A 13,078-nucleotide genomic window follows, 5' to 3' on the forward strand; every position below is an offset into this window, starting at 1 on the left:
CTTGCCTTGGAATCTTCTACCAAACCGACGCCTTCTCTCAGACGTCTTCCACAAGGGTTCACCTCCAGGGTTTCGAACTCTCCTTCTGATGTTCCTCTCCCGAGTCACCACATGTATTCAAGCTGTCTTCCAAGCACCCTCTCTCACCGACTCAGCTGTCAAGAGTACATCACTGCCTCACATGCCCATAGCAAAGAGTTACAGATCTTCCGTTGTCTCTTTAGGCCTTCTTGCCTCTTGCAAGCTCTTCTTGCTTTAAATCTGCTTTCTGCAGCTTTTGTCTCTTTAGATCTGAAGCTTGGAGCCTTTCTCTCTGCCCCTCACTCTTAACCTTATTTAACCAGAGTTTTTCCAAGTTCCTGTTCTTCATTTGACTAGAAGGCCTTCTTGGGACTTTCCCCTGTTCCACTCCCCTGGATTTTGGGGTCTTTCATTTAGCTTGGGACTGGCTATCTGTCCCCTTTGCTCCAGTCTCTCCTAGCAGCTACTTTCAAAACCAACTGAACTCAAACAGCTTCCAAAATCAAGCTGCTGTTTTTCTTTTTTCTGTGTGTGTCTGCGGGAGGGGCCTGCCTCTCTGGACCCCTGCTGCTAAGCAACAGCACTGTTTTTTTTCTACACGTTTGCTTAACTTCTTAAGTCGTAAAGCTCTCATTAGAAATGCAAATACCTTTTAAAATGAAACTAAAACTCAATTTGACCTTTCTTAACAGAGACACAGGAATACAAATCAAACTTAAACTTCAACGCTAAAACTCATTCTTGCACCCACAAATACAATTTACTTAAACTCTCTCTATTTCCTAACAAGACTGTTCCCTCCATGACACCCTGATCCATCCCTCCATCACCCACAAGGCCTTCCCATGAAAGCACAGGAGATGTAACACCTCCCTTTTACTTCCTCCCTTCCAACCAACTAAGGCCCCAAACACTTCTTCTGGGTGAAACAGCAATTTACTTGTATTTTTCTCATTGTGCTACATTGTAATAGCTGTTCACAATGTGGTGTCCACTACATTAGGGAAACCAAATGCTGACTGGATGGCTGCTTTGTGGAACACCTCCATTCAGTGCACACATGTGACTCCAGTCACCTGTTATTCTAACTTTACTCCCACTCTGGCCATTCTGTCCTTGGCCTGCTGTATTGTTCCAATGCAGCTTAATGTAAGCTCAAGAAACAGTGACTCAACTTTCAATTAGGCACTTTACAGCCTTCTGGACACAATATTGAGTTCAACAATTCCAGGTCATCATCTCTGCCCCCATTTCTTTGCTGGCAGCTGCTGGAGATAATTCTGCTTTTCCCACTTTCATCTCCTCTTGATCTTTTGTTTCTTTACTTGTCCCATTACCATGGGCTTTTGTATTGCACCACTATCATACCTCCTGCCATTTAGCATAGATCACGGTGTACACGTCGACTGTTGAAGCTTTGAAAAAGCCTTCCAAAAATGGAGGGAAATTATATGCTGAGTACAAAATACGAACTGCTGGTGCAGGAGGGCCCATTTCTGTTCATCGGTCGCCATGCACAGTCCGCTCCGTGTAGGCAAAGTCTTAAACTCCCACGGAACCTCTTGGCAGCACAGCCCATATCACCTGCCTGATACCATGTGTAGACTTTTAAGGTGAGTTTTACCCTAAACTTGCATCTCGGAGCTGAAAAATATATTCTGAATACAAGAATAGCCCTAAACATGCACCTAAGAGCTGAAAAAATTGTGTGTGGGGGGAGGGGGTTGACTTATATGTCGAGTATAAGCCTAAACGTACCAAAAAAATGGGGTTGTCTCATACATCAAGGTTAACTTACATGCCGTGTTCTACGGTAAACACTCCCACCTTCCGCCCTATCACCAACCCTTTTTGTTCTTCCCACAATGCCTTTCCATGCCTTACTTCAAACCTGTTATTATCTCTAACTTTTTCCTTTTGATGAAAGGTCATCAATCTGAAACATTAACTCTGTTTCTCTTTCTACAGATGCTGCCAGGCATGCTGAATATTTCCAATATTTTATATTTTTATTTATATTTAAGGGGACCAACTTGGATGAGAGTAAGTTGCAAATATGTTTGATGTAATGATATATTCAGAGCACTGACAGATGTACTCCTGATTCAGAAAGTGTCAATATACGTTTTGATAGGTAGGCACTAAGTTAAGTTGAGATGGAGGAAACCATTTGTTGTAACAGGCTCAGCCTTCAATAGAAACCTACAGTCCAAACATCACTGCTTCCAAGTTGGTTCTTCTGTGATTCCAGACCCGTCACCTCCAATTCCTGAACGACACCATTCCCAGTATTAATGATGCTTTGATTGAAGAAGTGCTTCCTGACATTGGTCCTAAACTTGCCTCCTACCTGCTGATCCTGCAGCAGTGTTTTAATTCGCTTCAGTGCTGAGCATTAACCTATTCTATTTCACATACTACTCCACCATAAAATTCCTTTGTTAGCTGTCTTCTTTCAGTATTGAAGAGTCCAAATTTTGATCGTTTTTGCTCCTAACTCCTAGGAATTAACCTCATGGGCCTCCTCTGCACCACTGCCAGCCAAGGCTTTGATGTTTCCCTTGTGCGTTGTTCAGCAGAACTGAACTTGAACCAGCCTGTACAAAGCATTACATAGCTTCAGCCTACACTTTGCTAACTTTTTCAGGGAGGGGTGCAGGGTGAGCACAAGGAAGTACGAACAGTATTAACATTCTCCACTTGTGTTCTTGTAGTATTTACAAATCTTGTTTCTGAAACAGACTCTCATGCTGACTTGAGAAAGAATTCCCTTGTGGATAGATAAGAACACCAGGGTAAACTCATGTGTCAATCGCACATTTTATACCACTTGTCAACCACTTGGTGGCTCATTTGCATTTTGATGGTTCAATCCTCCCCTAATTGAATTGTGCGCTGTGTCCTGCTCCTGGTAACGCACAGTTCACTTAATCATCATCCAACTACTCCACAGACAAGGTACTAAGTGTGCACAGATGCTGTACTTCAAACTGTGGAGACAACCAAAACTCAGGTCGTATATACTATAGGAACAGAATATGCAACAGATGCACAGCATTTATATGAACACTCAGAAATATCAGAGATAAAATAAATAGAACAGTTGAGTGCACATGCTGAGCAGACATAAACAGGACTGTTAATTTAGGAGTTAAATATATCATAAATATTCAATTCTGTGTTCACTCTGGGATGGAATCTGGACAGTCAAATACTCAGGTGCCACAAACCTGCTTCTTCCCGTGTGCTTTAACTCACTCTTCATACCCCGTAACTGTAGTATTAAAACTCCCCGAAAGCCTTCACATTTCTGAATCTGTATTCTTAAATGAATTAAAGCCAAGCAATGTGCAACAGTTGGTCGTTTAAAAGGGATTTTTTTTCAATTGGAAAATTTATGTAAGCACACTAACTCCTGGGTTTTTTCCAATCTCCCCTCCCTGAAAACTGTCACACTGGTCCCAGATAACCATAATGTACCGATTTCAGGGTTATCAGTCATTAGCTGCACAGGAACACCAGTAGTTTATACGCCTGGCCTGCTATCTGTGTGATTTAGCACTGTACAAGTCAAATTTCTGGATTGCTTCCACCGTTCATGACGTCCCAAGAGTCACCATGAAACATCGCAGACCCGCTTGTTTTCAGTCCGCACCACAAGTGGTGAATTACATGTAAAGGTTGCAACATAAATACTGTGCCATTTGAAGTTTATGTTCAGTCATCCACCCACAACTTGACAAATGTGACAGATGAGATATTGTTTAGATCAACAGGCTTGGTATTGCAGTAGGATCGATCAGCCACACAGTAACAGAGTCGGACTATCAAGGCGTCAGTCACACAGTGAAAGGGTTGCAGCATCAGCAAAAGGATCTGAAAAGAAAATTTATCTTACAACAACAGAGTGGGCGTACCTGTTTAGTTACAGGTGACTCCACCTTTTTCAAAAATCAAGGGAACTGTCCTACCTTTGACCACTTGGGGTTTAAGAGTCGTGCTTTGACTGCATCATCCAGGGCCTTCTCATACTCGTTCAGTTTCACCAGAACAGCTGATCGGTTGCTGTACAGGATACAGTTCTGAGGGTCAGCTGCAATAGCTTCAGTGTAGAGCTGGACGCCTGTTGTGAAATCTCCACTCTGACACGCAGCGTTGCTCTCTCGGACCTTCTCAATGAAAGCTGCTTTGCTCAAAGTGTGCACACTGCTGCTACCAGAGATTCTGCGCATTAGGCTTTCTTCGAAGACGGAGCTCTGCAACAAAACAAAATGTGACATTTTATTTTTAAATAAGAACGCTTCCTTTCCTTTCCTACAGTGTCAGTTCTTGCTGTGGTACAATCCCACGGTCACGCTCCAGTCTCTTGGCCATGTGGCTAGATGTGAACTCAGACAGGGATTCCTGGGGGATTATTACAAACAAGCTCCACCCTATCCCCACTCCAAGTCCACAAGTGTGTTTTCTAGCAGAGGGTACAGGACACTGATCAGAGGTACAAATCCAGGACAATTTTTTATTGACAACAATCTTAAGACATGCCTTGGGACATTTTGCAATGTTAAAGGCGCCAAATAAATGCAAGTTTTTGTTGCTATTGTTGATTTTTCCCAATTCCCACAGCCATGACCAGTAAAGCCCAGATTAGATCAGCTAACTTGGCAGACACTAGAAATTGAACTGAGGACATTCCCAGCTCTTAACAGCATAATGCCAAACCTGTGCTGTGGCTTTACTAACTATGACACTAAGGCACAATTCTATAAAAACACACACACACAGAGGCATGGGCACTATTATGATCTCCGAAGAGACCTATAACATTTAAAAAGAGATTCAAACTTTCCATTACCGGATGAATGAATGACACGGCAATATTTCACATTAAAACCTTTACTGTAACAAATGACTAAAAGCATTATTGACTATTGACACTATTTTCTTTTTGTAGGACACTTATGCTTCAAATTACAAAGAGAATGTTCCCTTTTTATACTCATCAGCCATTGCACACTCCACAGAATTACAGTACCAAAAGCAAACAGTCCACAATTGCTCCCAGCTTCCAATGGGTTCCCATATCCCAGCTTCACCAAGTCACAACTTCAAGTGATCGTTCCCAGGCATTTTCCTCAGCTTTCAGAGAGTTTCTTAAATCAGTAAAGCCTCTTCTGATGATTCCTCTTTCCCCTGGCTATGCTAGGTCCTACCTCCTGGAACCTGTAGAAGTTGTTAGGGTACATCTCTTCGGCTAGAGATTATCTGCCTCCCACATCTGTGGGAGTGGTAGGTCGCAAAGTCCAGCAGCCTCTTCACTCTGCTGACCACACAGAACTGCTCTCTATCTGTGATAATCATTGATTTATAGGGAAGCCTGTAACCTGATCTCAAAAATGGCTTCCTTTGCCCTCCTCCTCTTGGCAACATGAAACACATAAGCATTTCTACCTGAGGGCAAAGGTAATGAGCCATCCTTGACTCCAACTGCCTTTCATCTTAGAAGCAAATAAACTGTTTACAACACAACTTTTACAGCCTGATGCCTATAAGACTTTTCTGGGACTTTGGGAGACTCAAAATCTAAACATTGCAAACTCAGAGGCTGCTGCCATTGTCTCCAAGTGTAAATACTCCCACCTTCTTCTCCTTTTCAGTAAAATTAGCAATCAGGCTGAATATAGAAGGACCAGAGGGGAAGTGAAGGAACTAATAAGAAAAGCAAGGAGAGAACATGAAAAGAGGCTGGCAGCGAAGATTAAAGGGAATCCCAAGGTCTTCTATAAGCATGTAAATAATAAAAGGGTGGTAAAAGGAAGACTAGAGCTGATTAGGGACAATAAAAGGGACTTGCATGTGGAGGCGGGAGAAATAGCAGAGGTGTTGAACGAGTATTTTGCATCTGTCTTTACAAAGGAAGAACTTTCTACCCAGGCCAAGGTGAGAGAGGTGGTATTTGGTACACTAGAAGAACTCACAGTCGAGTGGAAGGAGGTGTTGGAAAGGCTATCTTTCCTTAAAATAAATAAGGTACCAGGTCCAGATGAGATGCATCCAATGGTACTGAGGGAAGTGAGAGTGGAAATTTCAAAGGCACTGCTGGTAATCTTCCAGTCTTCCTTAGACACAGGGGAGGTGCCAGAGGACTGGAGAACTGAGAATATTGCACCCTTGTTCAAAAAGGGGTGCAAGGTTAAAGCTGGCAACTACATACCAGTCAGTTTGACCTCAGTGGTAGGGAAACTTCTAGAAACTACAGCACAGGATAAAAATCAATATTCACTTAGACAAGTGCAGGATAATTAAGGAAAGCCAGCATGGGTTCATCAAGGGAAAATCATGTTTAACTAACTTGCTAGAGTCTTTTGAGGAGGTAACAGAGAAGGAAATGCTGTTGATGTGGTGTAATTGGATTTTCAAAAGGCATTTGATACAGTGCCACACAACAGGCTTGTGGGCAAAATTCTAGGTCATGGAATAAAAGGGAAAGTAGGCACTTGGATAAGAAATTGGCTGAGTGACAGGCAACAAAGAGTGATGATAAATGATTGTTCCTCAGGTTGCAGGAAGGTTTGTAGTGAAGTTCCTCAGGGGTCAGCGTTGGGACCCTTGCTCTTCCGGATATATATTAATACCTAGACTGTGGTGTGCAGGGCATGGTTTCAAAATTTGCAGATGATACTAAGATTGGAAATGTTGTCAACTGTGACAGAGATAGTCTTGACCTTCAAAAGGACATAGACATGTTGGTGGATTGGGCAGACAAGTGACAGATGAAGTTCAATGCAGAGAACTGTGAGGTGATCCATTTTGGCAGGAAAGATATGGTGAGACAGTACAAAATAAAGGGAGAGCCTCTAAAGGTGGTGCAGGAACAGAGGGACCTCGGTGTATATGTACATAGGTCATTGAAGATGGCAGGGCATGTTGAGCGAGCAGTTAATAAAACATACAGTATCTTAGGCTTTATTAATAGGGACATTGAGTACAAGAGTAAGGAGGTCATGTTGAACTTGTATAAGACACTGGTTAGGCCTCATCTGGAGTACTGCATCCAGTTCTGGGCGCCATACTTGAGGAAGGGTGTGAAGGCATTGGAGGGAGTACAGAGGAAATTCACAGGAATGATTCCCAAGATGACGAACAATAGCTATGAGGATAGATTGGAGAGGTTGGGACTGTTTTTCTTGGTGAAAAGAAGGCTGAGGGGTGACTTGATAAAGGTATTCATGATCCTGAGGGGTATGGACAGGGTAATTAGTGAGAAACTGTTCCCACACAAGAGAGCAGGAACTAGAAGGCACAGATTCAAAATAATTATAAAACGGAGTAAATGTAATGTGAGGAAATTTTTTTTCACCAAGAGGGTGGTTGGAGTCTGGAACAAACTTCCTGAAAGGGTGGTGGAAGCAGGTTTGATCGAGGTATTCAAAAGGGAATTGGATTGCTACCTGAAAAGAGAGAATATGCAAGATTACAGAGGTAAGGCAGGGGAGTAGGACTAGGTGGAATGCTCTTTCAATGAGCCAGTGCAGACTCGATGGGCTAAATGGCCTCCTTCTGCACTGTAAAGATACTGTGAATCAAACCATCCTGGCTCATTAAGGCAGACTGCAGTAAAGGTCACATGACCCCTTCATTTACCTGAAATTTAAAGCTACAGTCCCAAAATATAATGTTATAAATCTTTCAGTTGTAAGAGCACATGTGCCCACATTCATGCAGAGATCCACATTCATGCACCGACCCATATGCATAGCCTCTCAGCTAAAATTCTCCTCAAATCACCTTTAACCCATGACAAAGGAAGCAGAGGTTAATAATGCCTTTTAAATGAGCTAATTTCTTTTTCTCCTCTCCTCAGTCACTCCTATCCTACAGCGCACATATCGCTGCCAAGTCTGGTGGCATTCTTCTGGTGGTCATCCACCCTGACGCTCACTACACGGAGGTGCATCAACATGGTGCAACTTGCCTTATTTTCACCCCAATTTTCCTGCTAGTCCTCAACTCTGCCTAGCGCATCTCAACAGTCGAGAACAAGGTCTGCTCTTGTGAAATATAGCAAACTTGAATCAATGCCCTTTTAAGTTAGTTTTGTTGAAACTCGCCATTCACGATAAGACACTGTATACCTAATTTTTTAGTTCCAGCTTTTCTGCCGATGTTCAACCGACGGTTGTATGTTTATTTGCCCATACCCAGACACAGTCATGGGGACAACAGATCTTCAGAAGTATGGAGCTGGCACAAGATCACAATCCACAGGCTATTTTTGGAGATCAGATCTGATGTTTGTCTTTACAGTTCTCTGTAACCACAAAGTCAGACATCTCTAAAACAGTCAGTAACAACCACTTAGGGGTTGAGAGCACTTTAGGGCCAGACACAGATAAATTATTCCCCTCATTAACTTAAAAGATGTGTAGCATCACCATTCACATTGTGGAAACGCTATAGCAACCAAATGTCTACACCATAGCAACTAAGGCAAGCTCCCAGCAACACCAGGTGGTCCCACTTTTGAGCTGAGACAAGGAACCATGCTGGAGTACGGAAAATCATTGACCTTTCACCTCTTCAGATGTAGCCGTTCCTTTGCTTTGATGGACTCCGTTCTCACCCTCCCAACTGAGAAGATCAAGACGGTAATTGCACAGGATTATTTCATTTTTACGCTGAACTCAATGACACAATGCCAAAACCACATAAACACACAGCCCTGCAAAGCAGCATGCTTCCAAGCATTCTTTTTTTTAAAAATGCCAGTAAATAGGACATCATGTTGAAACACTTCAAAGCACTTCATCCAATTACTGTATTTTTGAAATGCCGTAGACAAAACCAACCATCTTGTGCAAGCTGCATCCTAGAAACAGCAATGGGTACTCATGTTTTACAAATGACCTATTTAACAATAGGTAATGTAGCTTTCATTTGCATGTAATACTGATGTAGCTGTGTCCACATATGGATGGGATAAGGTTGAAAATTCATTATACATAAGGCAATGGTTTTAGAATGTTTGCCTTGGGTTTTCTGGTTTGATTTTTTTTAGAAATCACTGTGTTCCATTAAATTCATGTCAATTTTAAATTCAATTTCAAACAAAACTGGCTTTAATTTTCTCCCCAGTACTTGTTTTGTTTTTATACACTGTCTGCCAACTAACAAGACGGGAACGTCACCTACTCCTCAACCCATGAATAAAGGTGGGAGGTAGAGGAGCACAGCCTAGTTCCTCTCGCCCATCCTCATATTAATCCACAAATGACATTAACCCTGGAGAATCAATGGTTATTCTCCACAGTACAGAGAAGGTCAAGAGCAGATTTGGTGCTTAGTTTAGATCGAGTAAATAAAGAGAAACTGTTTCCAGTGAAGAGTCAATAACCAGAGCGCGATTGGCAAAAGAAACATTCAGAAAGACTTCTTTTTACACAATGAACGGTTAAGGTTTGGAATGCACTGCTTAAAAGGGTGGTGCTGAAGGAGCAGAGGGCACAAGCAAGGGCATACACGAAGATTGCTCAGATATCGGGAAACGAGGCTGAGAAAAGTTTTAAAAGAGGGCCAAAATTTTTAAATCAATTTGTTGAGAATGTCAGTGGAACCTGGTGGGAATAATATACTTTTGAGAATCCTGTGGTTGCGGGGGGGATGCAAGGTAAGATAAAATTAAAATTTTCTACATATCTATGAAATGTGAAGTCATTTGTAATTTCAATCCATTTGTAAATTCTTTACTCACACCTTCCTCAAGGGTATGTGCTGATAATGGCACAGCTTTCTCACAGCAGGAACGCCCAGCCCATAAAAAAATGTTTTAATCATCTATTTCCTCACGTATAGTAATATCTAGCATGTGTCTAGAACTTGATCAGACATTGCCCAGTAATACTGCAGTGAGGGAATGCTGAAAACAAAACTCCCTAGACCCTGTAAATAGAAATGATTTGTGGTCATTATGAAGTTGTGTTTTACACTTGTCTAATCTCACTCATTAAACACTACAATATTTACATAAAATATTGTGCAGAACATAAACCCAGGCACAGACCAGTTGTGCCAGATGCCCTAATTCCATGTTGTAGATTCCGTGTAATATTCTCATAACTCCCTGAATCTAATGTTCGGGAGTCAATGGTGAAATAAAACTGGAGTTTTTGAAGACAAATTATTCAGATTAACTGCAATGCAGAGAGCACACTGTAAACAGATACTCTACTTGCCCCCAGGAACAGAAGATGGAGGCAACATAAATCAAAAACTTCTAATCTATCAAAATTTAAATGAATAAATTTAATTTAAACAGTCTCAATATTTCAACTTTTTGTTAACATTTGCACATTTTTCCTTTTCCGAAAATTAGTTTTGGCAAGTGGACCTGAATCTGTTAATCATCAGGAGAGGAATGAGTGTGATCGGAGCTGACTCATCCAGGTGGGGCGGGTGGGACTGGAGGACAGAAACAGAGACAGAACCTATGCTCATTCCCATTGCCGCGGTCTCAGAATCAAAATCAGGAAAGTGAGTTGAGGAAGTAAAGTCATAAAAATTCAGTTCCATCACTCCACAGTATCCTAAAGCTCCCTCTGTTAACATGATCACAATGATGAGGCCAAACTCATGCACATCCATTGCCACCATTTCACATGCTCGCCAACGATGATGCAAAGGCTGGACTCTGCTGTTACGTAGAACACCATTAGCTCTACACAGGGAAATTACCAATGCTATTAAGACTTCTGCCTAGAGCAGGTCTATCACACACTGACACTTTAAAATGTGGTGAAAAAGTAGTGTTATGGCACAGCCGATGGTATCCTCCTTAGATACAGCAGTGGCGCCAAAGAACTGGAGGATTGCAAATATTAGACCCCTATTCAAAAGAAGGGGAGAAGGATAAATCTTGCTATTATATTGGTGCTGGTTAATCCAGAATAAAATTAATAGCCATTTCACAAGCATAGCTGAGGATAGATTTGTTAACAGCATATAGTGTTTGACTAATGTTATAGCACAGCAGATGGTAAATGCTGAGTTGTTCAAATTCCAAAAGGAAACTTGAAACAACTGCCACAACTGGTTTTGCAGTTTGTAAACATTTCGAGATATGTGTCTTGAATCCAGTAGTACTAAGATCACCAAATCTTATAGGTTTTTACAAAACTAGATTAAACATTTATTAAAAAGGGAAATGATTTTAAGCACATACATATGTCTACAAATTCGAGAGTGTGCTGTTTCGCACATGCACACGAAAGAGCGCACTCATCTCCCTGAGGCTAAGTGCTGTCTCAGGGAGATTGGCTCTAAATGTCAAAAAGCTAAAAATAGAAAAATAAAATTTCCCTAACATGTCCCGTCATGTGGGACATGTCCAACATTTTTACAAAAACTTTATTAAAATGTTTTAAAACCTACATGAAACCTCATCCTGCTAGTGGATGAGGTTTCATGCTTTTTCTAATTCGCAACCTTAAGGTTGGACGGGCAGGTCCTTTAATTACTTAATTGATCCTGTCAGTGGCCTCAATTGGCCATTGACAGGTCGGCGGGTGCACAGCTGATTTTGCTGCGCACCCGCTTACCTGAAAATTTAAATGGGGCGTGGTGACATCAGGAGTTCCGCCCAGTGTCACCACGTGTCATTTTATGCATCGGCGAGCGGGGGCGGGGTCCACTCGCCGATGTGTAAAATCCTGCCCATAATTTCTAAAAGACCCAGGCAAAGAAACATGATACCCTGACAATCCAATTCAGAAGTGAGTTTCCTTAACTTCAGTTCTTTGCAGACAGCAGGTTGAGGCACGGATCCTAAAGGCTTTTCAAACTTGTCAGATCTTAAAATGCCTAGCCTTATACACAATCTTCGCTCCTTTATACATATTTTCCCCTTTGATTGCAAATTCCCATTGTTTCACTATGTCTTTGGACTTTATCTTTCTGATAATAAACATCTCTCATAGCACAAAGTTTTACCAGTAATCTTTGGGAAAAATAAACACACTGGGCAGAATTTTGCCCGTGATGGGCGGGCGGGCCCCACTGGCCTGGCAGCGGGCGGGCAGCTGATCACCACCACTGAAATGGGCCCCACCGCCATTATGAGTGGGCGGGCCACCTGACGGGAAGCGCTATGTGCTTCCTGTGCGGGGGGGGGGGGGTTATTCCCCAACTGTCAAAGTGTGTTCTTTCGCGCGTATAAATTTCAAAAATAGAAAAATAAAAAAATTATTAACATGTCTCCCTCATGTGGCAATGTCACACGAGATGGGACATGTTAATAAATATCACATGAAGTTTTTAAAAACAGACATGAAACCTCATCCTGCCAGCGGATGAGGTTTCATGTTTTTTCAGAAGCCCACTGGGGCTCCTGGCCTGCCCGCCAACCTTAAGGTTGGACGGGCAGGGCCTTTAATTGGGTTAACTACCCTATCAGTGGCCTCAGTTGGCCATTGACAGGTCAGCGGGCAGACAGCTGATTTTGCTGCGCCCCCCGCCTTCCTGAATATTTTAATGGGGCGGGATGACATCTGGGGTTTCCTCCCGACATCATCCCACGTCATTTTCGCGTCGGCGAGCGGGCCCCGCCCCCAACTCACCGACGGAAAAATCCTGGCCACTGTTTCTAAACTTCACCTGGCTACATGACACATTTCACCCCTCCTTTGAAAACAATCTAGCCTGGTTTATTTAAAAATACAAATGTCCTTTTACACCTTACATTCTAAACTTCCCCCATGTTTACCTTCAAACCAGCTGCCTTTAATCCAATTGAGTCACACACACACAGACACATACAGAAACAGATACTATTATTTTACAATAAATTCCAATAACATTATGAGAATTATTTTATCTTCCTGACATCCCCTCCTTATTAAAATTGAACCATCATAATTTAAAAAGATAGCTTCATTTTCATTAACCCATCTTAACTATCTGCTATACTTATCTATATACTTACACTATTACATTACCAGATGCATGCATTAACATAACAAGATGTACACAAATCCTTAGTATCAACAGACATCATTTCAGTTCAGTG

At 42.0% G+C, this 13,078-nt stretch overlaps 1 protein-coding gene across 2 annotated transcripts in view; it reads right to left on the minus strand.

Moving 5' to 3' along the window:
* ttc28 (tetratricopeptide repeat domain 28) overlaps positions 1 to 13,078 on the minus strand; it is a 761,973-nt gene that overhangs the window by 703,058 nt on the left and 45,837 nt on the right. For both annotated transcript variants that reach the window (XM_078554281.1, XM_078554279.1), the window contains exon 2: positions 3,993 to 4,277. In XM_078554281.1, coding sequence (XP_078410407.1) covers positions 3,993 to 4,277 — 285 coding nt within the window. The remainder of the gene's footprint in view (positions 1 to 3,992; positions 4,278 to 13,078) is intronic.

This window comes from Cetorhinus maximus, chromosome 12, assembly GCF_964194155.1.
Source record: "Cetorhinus maximus chromosome 12, sCetMax3.hap1.1, whole genome shotgun sequence".
Lineage (NCBI taxonomy): Eukaryota > Metazoa > Chordata > Chondrichthyes > Lamniformes > Cetorhinidae > Cetorhinus > Cetorhinus maximus.